Source organism: Monodelphis domestica, chromosome 4 (assembly GCF_027887165.1).
Source record: "Monodelphis domestica isolate mMonDom1 chromosome 4, mMonDom1.pri, whole genome shotgun sequence".
NCBI classification, from domain to species: Eukaryota; Metazoa; Chordata; class Mammalia; order Didelphimorphia; family Didelphidae; genus Monodelphis; species Monodelphis domestica.
Window position 1 is genome coordinate 155,720,935 of NC_077230.1, and position 22,754 is coordinate 155,743,688.

The window sequence follows — 22,754 nt, forward strand, 5'->3', positions numbered from 1 at the left end:
ATGTTTTACTTATAATCTCTGCCTCTTAGATTTTCTGGTTTTCTCAAAAATTTCACTGGGCCCCTAGTGGTTGGTACCTGCCCCTTTAAAGTTAATTTGTATCTTCATATCTACTTAGTGTATATCTTGCAAATACCTATATATAAACATATTTCATCCTGATCTTGGTCCACGTGACAACTACTTTTTTGTTGAGACTGGATCTCTGTTCTATCTAGGCTAGAACTGTAGCTACCACTCATGGACCTGATATGAATACTGATTAGCAGGTAAGCTTTAACCTGTACTGTTTTTCCTATCTGGCCTGGTTTGTCCCCTCCTCTGTTAACCTAGTCTTGGGGACTCACCATATTGATGTGAGACTTAGCCTGAACAGCTAATTGGCTTTAGCTTTATTTCAGCTGAGAACTCTTGAACTCACATGAACCACTAGCTTCAGCCTTTCCAGGGGTAGAGACTATTACACATGTGCCACATCCTTTCATTTTTTCCTCTATATTTTTAAGACTTATCAATATGTGTTTGGTGAGTCACCAGATGAAGATGGTTAACTTACAGATTTATGTCTCCTCTTCTTGCTTTTCTTCTTATGCTTTTTTGATTTCTTGTAACTTCTCTCTAAAAAAGATTGGGGGGAGAGGAGGGAAGGAGAAATAAACAACGTTACACTTTAAGGCACCAAAAGTTCTAGTCATTTTAATAAGACAAAGAGAAAAGCTCACCAGACTCAGCACTAGAAGAACGTTCTGAAGCAGATCGGGACTCTGACCGCTGCCTCTTTTTCTTTGAATGGCTGTCATCATCATCTGAATCTGAGCCCTAGGGGCAGAAATCATTTGAGATACAAATTGGGTGATGATTCTGAGAAAAACACCCTGATGGTAATCTTCTATGAACAAGAGCCTTACCGATCGAGAACGGGAACGTTTCCTGTGATGTTTTTTAGATTTTTTAGAATGTTTCTTGTTCTTTGAATGATGGTGCTGACATTCATGCTACAGTTTAAAGAAAAAACAAAGAGATAGTTTTGTTTTAGAAAGCACTTTGCACCCATTCCCAATGATCTACCAGATGTATGTAGAAGAATTAGAGAAACATGTCTAAATAAGTAGTTGAAGGCCTCAAAACAGGTATTCAAAGATAACAAGTCATAAATGTTCGCCAAGGCAATTTCAAACTTAAATTTTCAATACTATCCAAAAGGTTGCACCCCCACCTCCTGCCACTAGCTCTTTCATACCCAGTGACCTAGAAAATGTGCATCTATAGCATGATAGAATGGAGGCAGTGGGCCAAGTGCAGGAGAGGAATGGCATAAATTATTTGCTAATGGCCACTGCCAAAGTTGAAAAAGTACAATGACAAGAAGAGTATTTGATCAAGGGTACTCTGACTAATTCAGTTCCCTGAGGCTCTATGTCAATAACTTCCCAGGATAGTCCTCTATAAAAAATATTCAGTAGCAAAAATTCTAAAAGTCTATTATACTTTTTTTCCCTTCCTCCTAACATGTTAATAAAGGGCTTTATAATTCATAAGCCTTGAAAAGTTGCTGGGGGACCAACAGGAGGCTATCTCCTTGCCTCATAAATCATATTCTGCCTGAGATAAACCAAATTTACTTTTTAATTAGAAGGCTAAATCAGAAGGATTTCTCTAATAGTACACTAAGACATTAAAAAGTGTAAGAACCAAAAATCTATTTTCACTATTCTCTCTACTCTCCTTTGCTGTCACGAATTGTTTTTATTATACTACACATATTTTCTTTCTTATTTCATAGCTTCATGTCTCAAAGCTCAAAAAGACAAACAAATAAACAAAAACAAAAAACAGGAAGCAGGGGCCCAAAGAACAGGTGTTCAAGGAACTCCTGATGTGGTAAGGATACAGTGAGATGGAATCATTTGGATTGTCAAACTCTTGATTTCCACTATTCCCCTCATATCATCATCTCATGCCCAAATTGCTGGTGATAAGTTGCTCTGTATTTAGCTAAGTTGGTCATAGACAGGAGACTATCACCATGATGATTATACCAACAGGAAAAACTAGACAACTTCTAAAGTAATTGTGGGTGGAGAAATAAAAGTGAAAAAAAAAAGTGGAAACTTTTGTTTAATATCTGTTATAGTAATTTCCTGGAAATTTTTATCCAATAAAGTTGAATTACCAATATAACAAAATTATGTGTTATACTGAAAAATTTAAGAATAAATTTGCTTTTTTAAGTCTGATAACAGTAGTGACATGGTAAATTATATTCTGCATTATCTAGTTAGGTCAATTATAGGCAACATTTCTGAGACTTGAACTGCAAGCTAGGAAACTGAAGCAAACAATGAAGAGTGAAGTGAATTGCCTAAATAAAGCCTATAGAAAAATTTACTCTTTTAGCCAAAAGGTCCCAGGGCAACATAAAAGTAGCTGGGCATAATCATGTTTATATTATTTATATATATTTATATTATATTATATTATTTATATTAAAGAGTATTTTCCAACTGTCTCATTTTTCAGAAATTTTTTCTAGTTTAAAAACATGTAATTAAGACACATAATAATGTTCCACAATGACAAGGTATGAGAGGAAGCTCCTCACATGTAGTATAGATAAAAATTTATCTTGGAGGCTAGAATTTTAAGCATTTTAAAAAAAGAGAAAGAGAAAAAAGTAGGTTTCAGTCTTTCTAACTTTCAATCCTCTTCTGCTTGCTAGAGATGACCAGTTGAGATAAAGAGAGTAAGCCCACAGAGAAAGATAGTTCAGGGATCAGACCAGAAGAACCCCAACAGCTTCCCACACTGGCTTTTCAACTGTAGGCTCCTGCCCCCCAGATTCTTTTCATTGGCTAAAGCTTGCCATCTGGCTTCCTTTGTGTACCCTCATAAATATTTAAATATTTAGGGGACCTCTAACTCAGTCCAACTCAGAAAGATTCAACATCAGGAAGTCTACCAGGGGACACATGACAGTTGACTCTAATGCTGAATCTTTCTGAGATGGACTGAGTTAGAGGTTCCCTAAATATTTACCTCAAATACATGTCATTCAGGAGATGGTGGTGGTACTTAAATCCAAATTGGGCTGATTTAATAAATCTATTTAACATGAAGAAACCCAATGGTACTATAATCTTAAATGTCTGAATTAGATTTTAGATTAAGCATTCAAAAACAAAAGATACAATAGATCTAAAACAAAAATCTTCTGTGCTGAAAATACATTAACTGTGAGATAAAAGATAATTACTTGAACTAGATTAAAATTACCTCAAGCACATGCATGAAATCCTTAAATATCCTTTTTCGTTCAGACTCTAGAGTGATATCCTCAAATGCTGGTTCCTTTACAAATCTTTCCCGGATCTGTATGAAAAGTCCACAATGACATTACTAAATAAACATTATAAATGAGTCCATAATCTTCAATATTAAAAATAAGTCAAGGTATTCTTCAGCTCCCTCCCATGTTTATGCCTCAAAAAAGACAGTTTAGTAATCCCCAAAATGTCTAAGGTAAAAAACAAGTGATGTTAGAAGTCTGAGCAACCTATACTTTTTTCTCATATTAAGTTGAACACCAACTGCCCCCTCCTTCTACTTTGGTCTAGCTTGTTAATAAATAGTTTGATCTAGTTCATCAACTAGAGTTAAATAATTTACCATCAACATGGAAGTTGATTGTGATGCCTTTTTTTGTCCTTTTTGAAGGTGTCTGACAACAGAGGAAAATATGCTTAAGAGCATGGGAGTACAATGAAAAAAAACACTGTATCTGGTGTCAAGAATTCACCATACATAGTGAACATAGTGAATTACTGTGTTCAAATAGTAGCTCTGTCCTTCACTACCTATGTGGTCTCAGAAAGGGCTCTATCTAGGGTTTAATCTATGATCCTCTGATCTCTATGGGCCTCAATATTCTTATTGGTAAAATGAGGAAAGTGAACCTTGAAGAACCCTTTTATAAAAACCTCTGACCTATGATGTATGGTTTTGCAATACATAAAACAAAGTTATTAATGAAATATCTATAGAGAATGGTACAAATAATAATAAAAAAAAATAAATACATACATCTTCCCAGACTGCATCCAATTCTATTGGAGGAGCAGCCTGTTTCAACATACTCTTAAATGCAGACTCTTTTCGTTTCATCTTTCGCGCCTCCTCCTTTTCTCGTTCCCTCTCACGGGCTTCTGCCTTTTCTAACAACTAAAGGAAAAAAAATATTTGTCTTAGCAGTGGATACAGTAGCAAAATCAATAAAACTTTTTAAAATTCTAATTTGTGACATTCTGAAATCAACAACAAAATAATAACAGAAAAAATTTAATTGATGCATCTTTAATATTGGTTGATACATGCAAATGTGACATTCCAAGGGATTTTATTTTCTCTACCCTGCAAAATATAACTGTCAATTCTACCTGATGCCCCTTACTCTCAATAACATTAAAACGGAACTATTATTTCACTGAGCATATTTTCATGTTAACTTTATTAATAGTAAGTTCTGCATAGTAAGACAATAACTTACACTATTAAAAGCCAATTTGATGTTTCCAGCATCTAATGTTGTCGATCTTTTGGTTGAACTTATTACTGCAACAAAATCTTCAAAAGTAGTATTTACTTCAACCAGAAATCCTTTATCCTATAAAACAAATACCTCATTTATGAGAAATTTATGAAATCCCAGTACAGAGTTCTTAAATACAGTTAAGTTGTTTACCATTGTTAAGCCACTCAAGTAAACACATCTTATTTCTTTACCTTTAGGATGTCTTTTATTATCTTCTTTTCATCATGATAACGTGCTTTTAGATCTTCAACATAAAACTTGAAAAGATCAAGTGCAGTTGATCCTAATGAAAAAACTAGAGAAGTCAAAAGCTAGCTCTAACCAAAGAGCTGCAATTACTTTTTTCATTTAGAAAAAAAAATCCCCACCCACAATGCCGCCCCCCATCTGTCAATTCCATATATGATCATATTATAAGTTAGGAAGGAAAATAACCTTACCAGGCTGACCGAGCATGTTGGTGAATCTAATATCAGAACTAATTGTTGGATATAACTCCATCCAAGATGACATAGAATGCAGCTGTCCATGTTCATGCAACTCATCTAAAAATATCTGAAAAATATTCATATTTAGATAAAAACAATCAGCTACTCAAACATAAGATACATGATATTTTAAATTTGCTGAAGAAAACCCTATATATATATATATATATATATATATATATATATATATATATATATATATATGTTCATCTTAGGCATCTTTAATCAGAGTTATATTAAATTGCTAAGTTTTTTTTTAAAAATACTCCCTAAAGTGTTGCTAGTCAAATCGAGTATTTAACAACTTATGTCACTGTCAAAATTCTGCACTAATAATGTCTTTGCATGGAACAGCTGTGTAGTAAGGGCTTATTTAATTATATCCCATAATCTCAAAAATTCCTTTTCATTACACATTTCTCTGAGCACACTTGTATACCACTTATCTTTGCTACCTACTCATACCTACTATTTACCTCTCCAAGTCCCTCTGGATGACCAGCACTTTGAATTCATCATAGTATAGTATTCTATGACTTAGTCATATATTCCTACCAAGTTCACAAGCATTTATTAAGAATATATTGTATACCAAGTGCTGAGTAGACAAAAAGCAGGCAAAAAAATCGAGAACTGTAACTGTAACTGTAACTGACAGGATTTGTCAATAAAATAGTTGTAGGAGGTAGAGGTGAGAGAGGTGTGAGAATGAGAAGTTGAGGACACCACGTAGGTCCGTGCTGGCAAAGACATGGTAGGTGTGCTGCTTCATTCCCCTTCTTCACTACACCTAAGAACATGTTCAAATGCCTGGCCCCTCTGCCCAGCAGCCCAACATAAGCAAGCAATTCCTCCCACTGCTCTCTGGGGTAATGCAGAGGGCTCAAAGGCAGCTTGAAGGTGCACTTTGGGCACACAATCTCTAAAAGGTTTGCCAATACTGATCTAGGTTACAGGCCTGGGTGATTGGGAGGATGGTGGTGCCCTCTAGATCAATGGTAAGCTAAGAATGGCTTTTACATTTTGTTGTGTTCAAAAATATAAAAAAAATTCTCATAGTTCCATAAAACAACAAAGGCCATTCCATCAGTTTACTGACTTACACTCTAGTTAGGAATAGGAAAGCAAGAGTTTAGTGGGATAGTTAATGGGTTCACTTTTGGACATGTTGGATTTAAAATGTCTATAGAACATATAGGGGTAAGGGGGGGGAGGGGTGGCTAGATGGTATAGTACATAGAGCCCTGGGCTTGGAATCAGAAAGACTCATCTTTCTAGGTTCAAAGCTGGCCTCTGACACTTACTAGCTCTGTGACCCTGAAAGTTGCTTATCCAGATTTGCCTCAAATGAACTAGAGAAAAGAAATTGCAAACCACCCCAGTATCTTTGCCAAGAAAATGCCAATGGAGTAGTAGAGTCAGACACAACTGAAATGACTGAACAATTACAACAATAGAGCATTCAGTTTAAGAAGTTTAAGAGGAATACTAAGACTGGAGGTCAAGCAAAAAGTTAAATTAGATGAGTAAATTTGAGAATCATCTATGTAGAAAAAATGACTGAATTCATAGGAGCTGATGAGATTAGCAAAGGAAGAAAAGAAAAGGGCTGAGGACAGTGCTTTTGGAACACCCAAGCTTAGTGAACATGACCCTAGAAGATTTAGAAAAGGAGGAGCAGTCAGGTAGGTGGGAGAACCAGGATAGAAGGGTATCAAAAAAGCCCAGAGAGGACAGAGTATCAGTATCAAAAGATGCAGTGAAGACAAGGACAGGGATTAAGAAAAGGCCATTAAATTTGGCAATTTAGAGATCATTAGTACCTTGGAAACGGCATTTTTAGTTGAATCTTATTAGAAGGGAACAGAAGTGGAGGTGCTAACTATATAAGAGCTTTTTCAAAGAGTATAAACTTTGGAGGGGCGGAGAGAAAAATACATAAAAGATGATTTTATTAGGGAAGACATGGTTTTGTGTAGGGAAGCAACCTGCAAACAGGGAGAAATTGTAGAGAACAAAGAAGATAGGGAAGATATTCTGCTGGAGAATGTGGGACAAAATGGGATCACATGGAGATGTATAGGGTTTGCCTTGATGAGAAGGCCACCAAAATTTTTCACCAAAAACTTTGGGTCATAAAAGATAATGCATAAGGCAATCCAACTTGTTCTAATCATTTCTGGGCTTATGTTCTCTATTCATTTGTCCTGTCTAAACTATATGCACAAGCGGATCAGTTTTATTGGTATTCTATCCAAATACATGACAAATCAGACAATAGGCATCCTTCGCCTAAGGTGGAGACTCTTAGTACATTTTGAAGATTCTGCAATATTCTAAGGGATGATGTAATCAGTAGTGTCACTTGCCAAAAAGAATGCACAAAAGATCTCATTGTCTTTGGGATCTTTCCTTTTCCATCTAGATCATATGTTTCATTTGACAGTGGCAGGGACCAAAGTTTGACAAGCATGTCTTTCTATTATTATATTACTGCTTAATATTAATCAAAGGATCAATGTCACAGACTTTTATGCATCTTGTACTTGTATTCTAATATAAACAGGAGACACATTTTGCTGGAGGAACCTGTTTCTTGGCCTTCTGAATCAACTGCTTTTTTATACTACCAGATCCTAATTAGTACAAATAAGAAAGATTAAATAATTGCTCATGTGAAACAGTTGCATTATTATAATTCAAGCTGCACATTTGCAATAGACTGGAACCAATTGCCAGTGAAAGTAATTACCAGAAATTATGAGTGGGATTATTTACCTTCTCTGCTCCTTTTTTTAAAATGTGATGATAAAGACATGATTTGTTAGAGATTATCATTTGCAAATGCCCATCTGTTCCCTTTTGATATTTTCATCAAGGATGCCCTCAATACATGTATAAATTACTCTAAGATTTTACATAAATGGGGGAAAAAGACAATGTACCAGCAGTCGATATTTTCAATTCCATTCCATGAGATTATAACAATCTATGAGCTATTGTATCACATGTGGAAACAAGTAAGTATAGTGTTTGGTTTGGACTCAGAAGACATCGGTTCAAATCTTGGCAGATAACTCTGGACAATTCACTTAAAACTCTCTGGCCTTAGTCTCCCCATCTCTAAAATAAGGTGTTGATGGAAATTTGGACTAGACTAGACTACATCCTTCTGCATTCTGGTTTCAGTCAGAGTGAGAATATAAACACGGCCATGATTAAATCTTTCTATAAAAGCATGTGATCTTCCTGGTCAATAGACAAGGACTTTATATTTAGAATATACCAATAACTAGGTCTATGGTTGGCCTAAAAATCTGTCTGTTCTTTAATATCCTCTATTGCTTTTCTTCTAGTCACTACAGAAGCAAATGGTGTCCCTTCTAGATGATGACTGACAGTCATTTTATACTTTTTGTTTCATAAACTAGAAAGGCCAAAGACTGCAAGAAGTGCAACCTGTGATGAATTTCTCTATTCTAGCTAGGTTGATCCTCAGAAAGTCTGTTGAGAAAACATCTGAGGACTTTACAGCATGACAGAAGGTATCAAAGCTTTCATCCTGCAGAAAGCCTTCTAGATGTCAGGGTCATCTCCATAACATGGGGAAGGTAAAGTATTCACCTGAAAAGATTCTCTATTTTTACGTTGACGCCTTCTTTCTCTTAACAAACTCTTCTGTTTTTCTTCTTCCTCTTCTTTTTCTAAAGCCCGGATATGTTCTTCAAAACATATCAATGCATCTTCTTTGTCCATGTCTAATTGGGAAAAAAATATGCACTTCAGTAAGGAAAGATTTAACTGAATATCAATAAAAGTAACAATACGCTATAAGAGTTTGCTTTAAAAAAATGACCTGTTTGACAAAACAAAATTTAAGGGTATGGACATCAAAACTGTATGATAATGAATGTGATTTCAATTATTAATGAAATTTATCTACAACTGAAAAGGTTTGTTTTAGTTAATTTCACGGTTTGGTCATCTCTTGGGAAGTTTCTGTATTAGGAATAATTAACACATTTTCTAGAAAAGGACATTCCAGTAAGTGTGCAAATTATTTCCAACAATGATTTTGAAACAGTTTTATCAGTTATAGTAATGGTCATAACTAAGTGCTTCTAACACAAGGCTGACTCAGAATATTTTGCATTGACCAAATGAAACTTGTTCAAGTTGGATTCCCCACATTTAGTCAGCTCTGTCAGTTGAGTGATGAATTTTGTACCATACAGACATGTTTCACTGCTGTCTTTTATTGTTTTTAATTATGTGATATTAAAAAATGGATAATATTCTAATGAAATGTGCTAAGTTTGAAGCTCTAATGAGCACACTTAAGGACTACTAGGGATATTACAGAGCTTTTTGTAAGGAGAAATATGTCAATAAATGGGATGTCACTACTATACTATACAATATGGTCTACCAAATTATTAGCAAAAAAGAAAAACACCTTAAGAGGAATCTAGCTACTATAGAACTAGAAGATGAGTAAAAACAGATACTAAAAGCTATTTTGAATTTTAAAAATTGTCAGTGAATAAGACAATGCAAAGAATAGAGAAATGAAGATTAGAAAAAATTTACTTATGAAAGTCACTATTTCAAGAATATATCAAAATCATTTTCAGAAATCTATATAAATCTGTAAGATCTGAGCATCTTATTACATTGTAAAATATACCCTTCCCCCAAATACTCAGGGATTTTTAAATTTTTAAAAAAGTTTTCAGTAACTGAAATATTTGTACACAGAAGGAATCATTAATAGAATATACTAAGAAACAAGTGTCCAAAATTATAAAATTTCAAATGAAAATAGAATACTACAAGATGACTTTGTATCCCATCTTAGGTAAAAGAAAGCTTACGATGTATATCCAAGAAAAGACAATGGCTGGGAAACTTGTCTAATTTAAACCTATGCAGACTAGACTTAGAAAAATGGAATGTCTGCAAAAGGAATAATTAATATTCAGATGATAAAAATGTTTTTATGATGAAGAATTAAGGATATGATATAATCCTGTGAAGTCAATGAAGCAATTGTTTTCGAAAGCTATAAAAGTTGAAGCTTACTATCTAACCCAATAAATATAAATTTCTTCATTGTTCTCATTAATTTGTATGCCACTGTATATCAGGCATTAAAATTAAAAATCCCTCATGCCTGTGAATCTCAAAACTGCTCGGACTCTACTTGAGAAGATTTGGTTAAGCAAATTCCTATATTGTAACAATGGAGGTACTTGGTCAGGAATGTATTGAGAACTTTAAAATTACTCTACCCTACAGCTCTCTGAACTCAGTTCAGGAGTTGAGGATTTCAGTGATGGACTGGAGTTTGCTTGGGATGATCTTGTGGTGAGTGATAAAATAAAGACTGACTCTCTCTCCCTTAAGGCTCAAGCCTAGGCCATTTGGCCTAGGCCCTTTCTACTATTTTCTCTTTCTCTCTTCCCTTAATTCCTTCATTTGTATTAATTAAAATCTCCATAAAACCCAGCTCACTTGAGTATTTTCATATTTGGGAATTTTCCCATGGCGACCACTTATTTTTAATATAAATCAAGACACTAAAAATTATCTTTACAGTTTGGCCAAAACCTTTACAGTTTTGGCAATTCACAGTCTTGACAAACTACATTTTTCACGGTTACATGCCAAATATAAATAATTGCCGAGTTAAAAAAATTAAGTGTGTATCTATATGTGTGTTTGTGTATTTTTCTTATTTTCCTTACTTTGTAGTTCCTCATCTTCGGCAAAGGTAGGGTTATCCATCAGGTATTGCTGGGCTTCAGACCATGTAGTGGAATAGGTAACATTAGCCATGTTGTCAAGTATATTTTTTAAGGCTTCCCAATTTCTCTTTCGCAGTTGCTTTGCTTGTTCCTACAACAGCATCAAAACACATAAGTGGAAACAAATGCTACCTGGAGATCAAATGTAACTTGGCAAATACAATTAAAAAAATGTTTTTAGGTTGGGTTTGGGAGTAAATTTGGAATGTTTACAATAAGGGGAAAGGTTACATTATCTCTTACCTGGAGTCAGGATGCTATGGATTCAAATGTAGCCCCAGACAACTTAATAGCTATGTTACCCTGGGCAAGTGACACTTTTTGCCTGAGTGTAGTTCCCTAATGGGGACATTAATATCTAACAGAACTGTTGTGAGAATTAAATCACTTAATGCTTTGCAAACTTTAAGAGCTATCTATCTAAGTGCTTGTATTATCATCTAGGCAGTAACAGTATTTATCACACTTAAATTAACTTGCTCTACAGATTCTTCAGGTAATACTAAGTATCATTAATGCAGTCTCTCACTTTGTCTTATTTGAGCTACTCAATCTCTTTAACCTCATTCATGCCAATGATTATATAAAAGTATCATCTTAAAACTGTAGTCTGGAAGTCCAGTTTCTTAGACTGTAACTTCATATGTAGTCATTAAAGTTCTTAAATTTTTCCTTATTTGCAGGAAAACCAAATAGTGCACCATGACTATCCTTAAAGCAAATGCCTAAAAACTTTGTGTATGTAATTACTACTTAGAAGTAGGTTAAATTTTTAATGTGTGGACTGAGCTACATAAAGGACTATGTACAATTTTCAAAAAACTAATCCATTTTGTTATTCAAAAAACATTACCTGAAATGTGCAAAAAGACCCCTGCAACTACTAAGATACAAGAACAATTTTTATACAGTTCATTGATAACATTTTGTTTTACACAATCACTACATCTCCTTGTCAATGAACCTTCTCATATAAACAAAGCAACTGACATATCAGCCACAAAGAATTTCCTTTAAAATCCAGATCCTCCATAACTATCAGACTATCCAGCATAATAACCATTAAGTTTTTTCTGACTCCATTATTCCTTTGAAATAACATAAAGCATTATTCTGCCTGAGGTGTAAACAAGCAAAAATCTTAGAATAAAATGTTCTGAGGAAAAATTATTTCCTTATCTTCAAGAACAACCCATTATTGGCTTAGTTAAAATAAAGTCATCTCACAATCATCTGATTATACCAGAGTTTTTTCTAATTTACTGTTTTCATAGGATTGAACTATGTCTATATCCCTGGTAAAATACTAGTCTCTTTCTCTTTGGTTTATCCTTCTCTGGCAATGTATCTCATTAAATTTAGCAGGTGTATTTTTCTTTCTCAATTTGACAATAAATCAGTATAAATACTAATTTTTCTTTAAAAATCTGGGAGAATCCTGTAAATATTACCACTGGTAACACCTTTACCATTATTTCAACTTCCTTTCTGAAACTGGATTACATTTTCTAATTGTTATCTTGCTAATTATAATTAGTATTTTATAGTTTTGTAAAGTAATTATTTTACAAAAATTAAGTTTTATCAGTATATAACTTTGAACAGAAGGTTCTGATTTTTAAAATTCCTTTGTTGTTTTGATTTCATCTTGTTCATTTTTGGATTGTTTGTTGTTAATGGATTTTGCTCCCTCTTCTTTTTTGGATGGTTCAGAACCATAATGCCAAAAATGGCATGCAGAGCCCTCCCTGTGGGCACTTCCATCTTCCACCAGAGAAGCCAGAGGGACTCAGAGTGGAGCTGCTCCCCCTCTCCCTCTCTTCAAGTCCCATTTCTCAAATCACCCATCCTTCTGCCTAGCAGACAATGGGAGGACTTCCTCCCTCCTGTCTGGGGTAAGGCACTGGTGGAGGAGGGGGTTCACTTGCTGTGGGAAGGTGCAGGGCAGAGAGCAGCCTATTCAGTCTATGGTTAAGATGATTCCAGTGGTGGGGCTGGAGAAGAGCTAGGTTTAAGGGGAGCATAGCTTACAGCATGGCATATAGCTGAAGGGGAGGAGAGTGCTTGGGGCTATTCTCCCCCTCTCCATATGCACTGCTCATCACCCACACCTCTGCCATCAGCCCAATGAACTTGCTTCCTCCTTCCCCTGTCTGGGGTAAGAAGGATGGGGTGCAGGCCCAACATTTGGTCTGGGGAGAAGGCTAGAATAGAGACTTGTCAATTTTCAACAATCATTTGAAAGAAGCAGATTTTTTGAACATCACTAGTTTTTTCCCCCTAACTTATGCTTCTTTTCTTCCTAATTTTCAACTTTTATGCTCATTTTACATTCAGGTAAGCCAACTTGTCTTAGCTATTCCTGAGTTGACAGGCACCTTGGGCATCTACTTTGTTTTTAGTTCTTTGCTAATACAAAGTATTATTATGAATATTTTTGTATGTGTAAAAAATCAAAAATAATAATTTCTGTGTCCTATCACATAGGTCTCACATGAGGCTGAGAAATAGAAATTATCAGCCAGAATATTAGTGAGGTGGCACAATGGAGTCAAGAAAACCTAAATTCAAATTGAGCTTTAGACACTTAAATGAGCACGGGCGAGTCGTTTAAAACTGTTTGTCTCAGTTTGCTCATCTGTAAAAGGGGAATTATAGTAAATCACAAGGTTGTCACAAAGATCAAACACAATCTTTGTGAAAAGCTTCACAAAATGTTTGACACATAACAGGCACTATATAAATGATTATTCCCTTCTCTGCCTTTCTCTTCTAAGCAATTTACAATTATGATAAAGTGACAGAAATACCTTTTAACCTAGAAATTCATAAAGTATATGCTTGCAGGAGGTCAATGTTAAATAGGCCCTATGTAAACTACAAATTGTTTTTTGCAGCTAAGAATTGGAAACAGTAGATGTCAATTGATTGGTGAATAAAAAAGTTATGCTATATGAATGTAATGTAATATTATTTCTGTAAGGAATGATGACTATGATGAATACAAAGAAATAAAGTAGAATTATAGGAACTGGTACTAAAAAATAGGTAGAACAAGGAAAATGCATATACACAATGTAGCAAAAGTAAAACAGTGACAAAAATCAAAGCTTAAGGCTGTGCAATTATGATTACTTAGACTGGCCTTTAAAAAGATACAAAAAAGGTATCTGCCATATTTTAGTGACATTGGGGACTAAAGCAGTGAAACTATAGATAGATAGACAGATAGTATAGGCAATACCGTAAAAATGTTAGATTTGAATGATCTTTTTGGGTAGTTTTACTGTTTTTGTTCCTCTTTTTACTTATTTCTTATGATAGATGGAGTTCTAGTTAGGGAAATGAGGTGAAAGAATATACTAGGAAAATAGATGTTAAAACAACATAGTAATGTTTTTAGTTTCATCTGATTCTTCATGACCCCATTTGGGGTTTTCTTGGCAAAGATATTGGACTGATTGGCAATTTCCTTGATAAGGAAACAAAAACAAACAAAAAAGTCTAGTGAATTGCCCAGGGTCAAACAGCTAGTGTCTTGAGGCCAAAATTGGACTCAGGAAGTTCAACCTTCCTGACTCCAAGCCCAGTACTCTATCCACTATGCCACCTAGCTCCTCCAATAAAAAATTAAAAATCATTAATAATAATATTAATAACAAAAGAACAAGTTCCTCAAATGCAAGAAGTAACTCCCTTTCTATTTGTATCACCAGTTATTGGCATATAGAAAGCATTTTAGCCTATTTTTAGGGGGAGGGGAACAGGAGCCTTTTTTCAGTGTTCTATTTCTTTTCTTTTTCATAAATTCTTACCTTCTGTCTTAGAATCATTACTGTGCATTGGTTCCAAGGCAGAAGAGCAGTAATGGCTGGCAATGAGATTTAAGTGACTTGCCCAGGATCATATATTTGAAGCATTTGAGACCAGATGTGAACCCAGGAGCTCCTATCTAAGCCTGGCTTGGGATCCATTGAGCCACTTAGCTGCCCCAGAGTGATCTATTTTCTAAAAGGCCAAAATCTCAGTATTAATTGAAAAACAAAACCCTGAAACCCTGCAAAAGAAATATTATTTCATCCTCCAGGATTGAGGTTTGAGGATTCAGGGAATTCTAGATTGGAGTAAAGAGAATTACCTTTTCTTTTTTTGAAAGAAAAAACAAGACATCTTCATAAATTTCAAGACGATCTCGCTCTGATATTGCATTCCATACTTCCATCTCTCCAAACATTTGTTCAGCTTTTCTAAATATCAAAATAAAAAATTACTTTTTTTACAGCAAATGTTTTTTAATGTAAAATTCTACAGGGCCTTTTTGTCATCTGATTGTCTATTAATATGCTGCCATAATCTGTACAACTTCTTAAAGTAATGTTTTGATTAATAATGGTGTTATTTGGGCAATTTTTAAATTTAATATTAGTATAATTTATATACATCCACATGCAAATTTCTACAACTAAATGTGCTTAAAGATTATATTCCCTGAGAACAAAAACACATATGAAATAAGAAAAAAATGAAATTGGAAAAAAAATCTCAAAAATTACTTATATCTGGTCGTGGAAGTCATCTTTTCATGGTTTTCAAGAAACCGTTGAAAGGATTCCTTAGCTTCCTTATATTTTGATCTTGCTTCTTCTTTTTCTTCTTTCTCTGTTTGGACTTTATATGCATTAAAGGCTTGCTTTTTTTCACTAAGTTTTGCCAGGGCACTGAAAAGGAAAAATAGATTCCATCATGTTAACTCCAGACAGGAAAATATGGCCTATGCTTCACCAAATACCCTAAAATTTAAGGGAAGAAATAAGTAATTACTGCTATGAAAAAGAAAATATGAAGAATCTTTCTATTATGAAAAAACAAAACCCAAATCAATACTTGTAGCTAGTTCTCTTTAAAAAAATACAAAAAAACTCAACATGAAGTATTAAGCATAGAGTGGTTAATCCAATTAAATTTGTAGAAAGGAACTTCTGCTATAGCCCATACTACATTCCAAAAGGGTTAAATCAGGTTCTATTAATGAATGATTAAATTTTCAAGAACAATAACCCAAAGTACTCTAAAAATGAATATGAAATGTGGAAAAGGGGAAATATTACCTGTATCGGGGATCATTAATAATCATTTTCATTGCTTGCTCCCATGAGGCATTAGATGGTACTCTCTGGTAAGACAAATTATATAATTTAAGTAGACATTTTAATAGCCATAACATGAATTTTAAAATATCTAGGCGTTTTTTTCTTAAGTGGAAATAATTTTCTTCATATATACTTAAAATAGAAACAGAAGCATATTACATGTCTTCAAAATAACAGTCATAAAGCTACTCTATTTTCTAATGTTTTTAATTATAAATTAATGTGTTCAAACAGGCACCATTTTTTAAACCTGTGTAGGGAAGATAACGTCTCGGACATGGAGTACACACTACAATGTACGTTAAGTATTTCAAAAGGACAAAGAAATAGTCATATTTTGAGGCTTATTTTATTACTATTATGTTGTTAAATAGCTTTTTTATGTGTTAAGAAATCTGTAATTTATCATGCAAAAAAAATTATCAAAATATTCAAATAGACATCAAATACCTTTTCTTTTAACAATTCTTTAAAAGCTTGCTTTGCTTCTTCTTTTGTATTCCAAGTATATGTTTTTTTAGCAGGTTGACTATCTTCTTCCTCCTTTTTGGGAGTGAAACTGAAATCATAAACAAAACAAAAACATTACTTTTCGGTAATATCACTATCATCAAGGAAAGCACTAGCCATTTCATTAACAAATACGTGGTTGTTGTTGGTTGTTTTTTTTTTGTAAACCCTTAACTTCCATCTTATTCTAAGGCAAAAGAGTGGTATGGGTTAGGCAATGGGGGTTAAGTGACTTGCCCAGGGTCACATAGCTGGGAAGTGTCTGGGGCCAAATTTGAATCTAGGACCTCCTGTCTCCAGGCCTGGCTCTCAAGCCACTGAGCTACCCAGCTTTCCCCAAATGTATGGTTTTTAATTCTTTGTTCTAGGCCTTTTGATTTTATTGTTGCTAAGGAAATTCCCATCTGTGAGTTTTCTGCAATTTATAGTTCTAAGAGTTGTTTGGGGCACCAAAAGATTCAATGCCATTAGATGGCTAAGATGCAACAAACTTCAAACCAGGTGTTCCCAATACCAAGACTGGCTCTCCAGCCACTATACACCAAGTTGTTTTTCATTTTGGGGTGATGGTTATTATTATGGATTTTAAAGGTAGAAAGACCATAAAAGCTATCATGAACAACTCCACCTTTTTCCTGAAGAAAATGAAGCAAACTCTATTCCCTAACCCCCTACTAAAACATGAGTGTTTGCTCACTGTCGTAGCTAATAGCTGAAGGACTTTGAACACAGGTTTTCAGAATTCTAAGTCCAATCCTCTATCCATTATGCCACACTACCTCCAAAGGGCAATAATGGCCTTGGTATTGTAAATTTTCAAATGTATATGTACTTTTTTTTTCTGTCATTAAATATAAACATATAAACATAATTTTTTTCCCTGAACCTTACATTTGAGTATACCATTATATAAAGTAACACTCACTGGGTAATACTATAGTTGGTACAAGAGAAATTTGGGCATGCCCTGATGCCATAACCATATAAGCAAATTGTTTTTTGTAAAGACCAATTCTTAGGATAGTTCCTTGCCATTTGCCTGTTTCTCTTACTCTCTCAATCCCATTCTCTATACCATTTCCTTTCTCCTTATTTCAAATTTCTCTTCCATTCATCTAGCATGTTTTTAGATCATCAGCTTTTATAGTTCATTTCATCCTTAGAATTTAAATAATCACATTCCACTTACTAATTTTGTTGTTTTAAACCCTTACCTTCTGTCTTAGAATTGGGCTAGGCAACTGAGGTTAAGTGATTTGTCCAGGGTCACACAGATAGGAAGTGTATGAGGTCAAATTAAACCCCCAAGTCATCCCAAACTCCTGGTGCTCTATCTAATGTGATACCTAGCTGCTGATCAAGGTTTTAACAGAAACCTTTTTTTTTTTGGGGGGGGGGGGGAGAAAGGAAGGTTTTAAAAATTGAAATGCTAGAATTTCGTTCTGCTACTTCTGGTACAGTCATAATGAATACTGCTGTTATCATATAAAGCCAACTTACTCTACTGAAGCCTCCTGCTTTGAAGTTTCTTCTGGCACATTGCTAGATACTTCTACACTTTGTTCATGAACAATAGGTGTAACAAGTTGTGCTTGTTCCTCAGTTGAAATAGTTACTGTATTGTCATTATCTATGACAGTAGCAACAATGGAAGTAACTTCAGGCTCAGTGACAATTGGTGTAGTTGAAGCAACAATGGAGGAAGGAGTCGAAATGGTAGCATTAGCACTGGCATTGGCTGCAGCAGCAGCGGCTGCTGCAGCAGCTGCAGCCGCGACAACAGCAGCTGCAGCTTCAGCAGCAGCCATTGTACTCATTGTAGTTGTAATTTCTGTTGTAGGAACTGGGGCAGCCGATGTTGTGGTAGATTCTTCTTTACTATTGAGTATATTAAGGAAGATAAAAAGAGGCATGATTATTTCAATAGTATAAGTCAAATAATAAGTAAATCAATAATGATTTGCAGCAGAAGGCTGAGACTTGGGAATAGAAGGGGGAAGAAAATGGGAGTAAGGGCAATAATACAAAATTCACAAAAGTGAGGTTCTCAAGAGTTCACCAAATCACCTTCATTCACAAAATAATGCATCACACTTTTGATAACCAGGAAATATAATCTAAAATCCTGAATGATCTGATAAATTCTCTAAGAGAACTAGGAGTCTAAAAATTTATAATATATTTGTAATATGATAGAAATGTCATTTTCAAGGCTATTCAAAAGCATATTTATTTAAAGTCCCAAAACTTGTTATCTATAATTTATATGGTATGCTAGCAAGACTATTAAGCTCTTCAGAAATATCTTCTAGCAGAATTGCCATTTGAAAATCCAATAAATATATTTCCCAAAGAATTTAAAGTGACTTATTTTGGCAAAGCTAATTAACTTTTCATTCCTTTCAATCATGTCTGACTCTTGAGTTTTCTTGACAAAGATCCTACAGTTCAGTTCATTTTACAAATTGAGGGAACAGACAAACAGGGTTAAATGATTTGCCCAGGGTCACTCAGCTAGTTAAGTGTCTGTAGCCAAATTTGAACTCGGGAAGAGGAGTCTTCCTGACTCCATGTCAAGCTTATATTATATATGTTTATACTCTTATCTGTAATATGCCCACATATTAACATTACTGAGTACTTACCTGCTTTCTTCAGCTTTGATCATAGCTGTTTGAAAAAGAAAAAGATAATTAATCCACTCATGGGTACACTGAATATTACTGAAAGACTTTAAAGAGAAAGGAACAAAGAAGTCCCACTATATCAACTATACTACTTTCATCAACAGCTGCGTCACCATGAAATTCCAATGTAGAAATTTAATTTATAATCCAGTAAGGGCTTCTTCAAACCCTAGTGATTTCCCAATCTCTTTGTTTCTATTGCCCATAAACCAGCTAAATTATGTCCTAACCTGCATATGCAGGACAAGAGAAGTAGTATTTTCCTAAGGATCAAGGAATTGATTGCTTACCCTAACCCAACCTACTATGAAATCTGGAACTCACACACTAGGACTACTGGAGCTCACACACTAGGACTAGCTAGCAGACAGATAGGTTAGAACTCAAGAGATCTAAGACCTAAATAATGCCACTCAGGTTAAAGTTGTTAGAAATTAGCTTTCTTCTTTTTAAATACCATGAGAATCATAGATCTAGCAACCAATAAGGCAATTTAGACCAATCAAAAACATTTATGTTTAATGGAAATTTTGTCTTTTTAACTTCTGCTCTTTCTCTACAATTAAAATTCTACAGTAATGCCTCATTTATCCAGTATCAGTCCCTACATAATATTCCTTAATGCAAATTTTCTACACAGAATTTTAAATTTTAATAGAATTTTTAAAAAGTGTATCCTTTCTGAAATAGTGTATGGAAACACAGTAATGGCTCAGGATCATAACTATGAATTTCAGTTGATTACTATGCTATAATAGAGGCAGATACTCAAAAGCTACTAAGGGATAAAGGGCTATTCACTAAGAGATTTTAGAATTATATAGTTTTAGTACACGTCTGCTTTTTCATTCATGTCTCTTCCTTTTCTGTTATCTACCTGATGTGTTTGCCTCTAGTAGCCACTTCCCCAATTAATTTAACTCAATTCAACAATCATTTGCCAAGGAGGCTCTGTGGATAGAGAACCAGGCCTGGAGATAGGAGGTCCTGGGTTCAAATCTGCCCCCTGACACTTCTAGTTGTATGACCCTGGGCAAGTCACTTAACCACAACTGCCCAGCCTCAAAGCTCATCTGCCTTGGAAGCAATACTTGATATCTGTTCTAAGACAGAAGGTAAGGGTTTAGGAAAAAAACAAAACAAAATCCAATCATTTGCTGAGTGACTCCTAAGTGCCAAGCACTAGGACACTAGGGATACTAAGACAAAAATGAAATGGTACTCTCTTCATTGAATAGGATTAGGTTCCACTGAAAGGAAAGGAAGTTTACAAAGAAACAAAATATATGTAAATTAGTTGGAGGAAAGAAGAAGGGCTAGTAATGATAACTGAAAAATCAGAAAAAGCCTTTTGTAGGCAGTAGCTCTTAAGCAAAGTCTTGATGGGTTCCAAGAGGTAATGATAAGGAAGGGAAGAATTCCACAAACAGGGAACAGCTTATGCAATACAATTGGGGCAGGAGATGAAGGAGGCATTAAGCAAGTAGGACAGTTTGGAAGTAGAGTAACATGTATAAAGGAGGGAAAGCAATATGTCATCATCCTGAATAAAGGTACTGCTAAGGTTTATAAAGATAGAGGCAATAAACTAGACATATGATATGCTCAATAGTTCTTTGAATCTGCAATAAATGGGAAAAATGTTTAAGGAGACCAATGTCCTCTCTTGGACACACATCAGCTAGCTGAATTTTCCACACTGGATGTTTCCTACATAAATAATTCCTTTTTCCTTCTTTCCTGACCTACCTACCCACATGCCTCTTCCTTTATCCACACCAAAGGAAGAAAGAAGAAAATGACATGTCTAAGTTTGCTTGAAATACATTCAAATAAGAATGAATAAGATCTCTTTTCCTATAATTGAAATAAATAAGCTTTAGTGAATAGACCCCTATTCTGCTTGTTTAGGTTAAATTCTGAACATCTGAAGTGGCTGGATAAGTGAGGTATTACTGCGCTTTGCTTTTTGACTGTTCTTTTATGACTTTATAAAATGCTCAAATGATGTCTGGAAACATGTTAGAAGTAAGGGCATCTAATTTCAAATATTATATATGTTATGTCTTACAATATTCCTAGAGAATAAAAGAGATTTAGTTTCTTTTACTCTGGTTTGTTAATATCATTACTGGAAAAAAAATGGACTGGATTTCATAGTGAAAATATCATATTAAGATGAGACAAGTCTTAAAATACCATCAGTCATAGTCAATTTGACCAGAGAAATTTGTCCAATAATAGAAAATGATCTCAAAATCAACATGAATTTAGCCTTGACTTGTAAGATATTAACAGATACCTTCAGCAAATCTAAGAGCATATTATTACCAAAAGGACACAGAAAACTAATTTCAACTGCTAAAGAATTTCAAAAGAAATAAGCTCATTTCTAATATAACTCTAATGGGAATGGTATTATTTAAGTTTTGGATTTTTACTGTGTATTCAAATCATGGTTAGTGAAAAACTATAGAAAAGTAAGTAATGACAAAAAGTGAATTATCAAAGCAGCTCACCATGCAGGTTTGATTTTGTAATAAGACTCCCAGCAACAATGGTATTCTGGTATCCTAGTTTCAGTGGAATCAAATAAAAATCTATTTAATCTACAGAACTGGGATCTTCAGCAACAACAAAAATAATATCCCACAAAACTGTTAACATCATTTAAAATAATTCCAATCACTTGGTTTTTAACATAATTGCCTTGTACAATCCTACATAGGGGATGATTCATTGTGAATGACATATCTGAAAAGAAAATTTAGAAAAGTTATTGTTCTATATATTACCTTCAAGATCCTCGAGTTCCTTGGGTTTGGCCCAACGAGATTCTTTTGTTTGAGAATTGTAATAATAAGGCTTTCCAGAGTCAGATTTGTACTCCTTCCAGGGGCATTTAGATAATAATTGCTAATGGGAAATAAACATTTTTGGTCAACAATAAGCTTACAACACACAATTAACATTTAAAGCCACCACTTTCATTAAAACATTCTAACTTTTAAAATATTAATTTTAATACATCTCAGGTAAAAAATAGAAGTTAAAGACTTGCCAAACATCAGTGATGTGGAGGCATGAAGAACATATTCAAAATATTGATATCTGAAATAGCGGAAGCAAATTTGTTTTAACCGTGCTTGTAGTTTTCACTTTGAGATTGAGAAACCAATGAATCTGAACTACTCTGTGTATAAAAAAGAAATCGTTCTGATTTGTTTATAAGAAAACACCATTTCTATCAGTTCTTTTGATATGGTGTATGCATGTTTTCTGAATTATGTTCAACTATTCCTTATCAGTGACAAAGTAAAGTGAAGTCTAACTGAAGATTATTAATGCCCCTATTTCTAAATGATAACCTTGTACTTTTTTTAAGTTACAGAGTTCATTGATTAAAGTAAATAATTTATTGACTGAGGCCCCCTTTACTTTTTTTTTTAAACCCTTACCTTCCGTCTTGGAGTCAATACTGTGCATTGGCTCCAAGGCAGAAGAGCGGAAAGGGTTAGGCAAAG

The 22,754-nt window shown here is 34.4% G+C and overlaps 1 protein-coding gene across 9 annotated transcripts in view; it reads right to left on the bottom strand.

Moving 5' to 3' along the window:
- The window catches only part of PRPF40A (pre-mRNA processing factor 40 homolog A), a 57,698-nt gene that overhangs the window by 5,894 nt on the left and 29,050 nt on the right, over positions 1-22,754 (bottom strand). For 3 of the 9 annotated variants that reach the window (XM_016433633.2, XM_016433635.2, XM_016433636.2), the window contains exons 7-24: positions 22,026-22,146; positions 21,750-21,803; positions 19,189-19,213; positions 18,044-18,421; positions 16,484-16,592; positions 15,992-16,056; positions 15,437-15,601; positions 15,022-15,130; positions 10,824-10,974; positions 8,701-8,834; positions 5,029-5,143; positions 4,780-4,883; positions 4,544-4,660; positions 4,081-4,218; positions 3,274-3,369; positions 909-995; positions 723-819; positions 557-618 (exon numbers count right to left, since the gene is read on the bottom strand). In XM_016433633.2, the coding sequence (XP_016289119.1) occupies positions 557-618; positions 723-819; positions 909-995; positions 3,274-3,369; positions 4,081-4,218; positions 4,544-4,660; positions 4,780-4,883; positions 5,029-5,143; positions 8,701-8,834; positions 10,824-10,974; positions 15,022-15,130; positions 15,437-15,601; positions 15,992-16,056; positions 16,484-16,592; positions 18,044-18,421; positions 19,189-19,213; positions 21,750-21,803; positions 22,026-22,146 (2,127 nt within the window). The remainder of the gene's footprint in view (positions 1-556; positions 619-722; positions 820-908; positions 996-3,273; positions 3,370-4,080; positions 4,219-4,543; positions 4,661-4,779; positions 4,884-5,028; positions 5,144-8,700; positions 8,835-10,823; positions 10,975-15,021; positions 15,131-15,436; positions 15,602-15,991; positions 16,057-16,483; positions 16,593-18,043; positions 18,422-19,188; positions 19,214-21,749; positions 21,804-22,025; positions 22,147-22,754) is intronic. The other 6 variants (XM_001365442.5, XM_007494174.3, XM_056793872.1 and 3 more) reach the window with 3 other exon arrangements.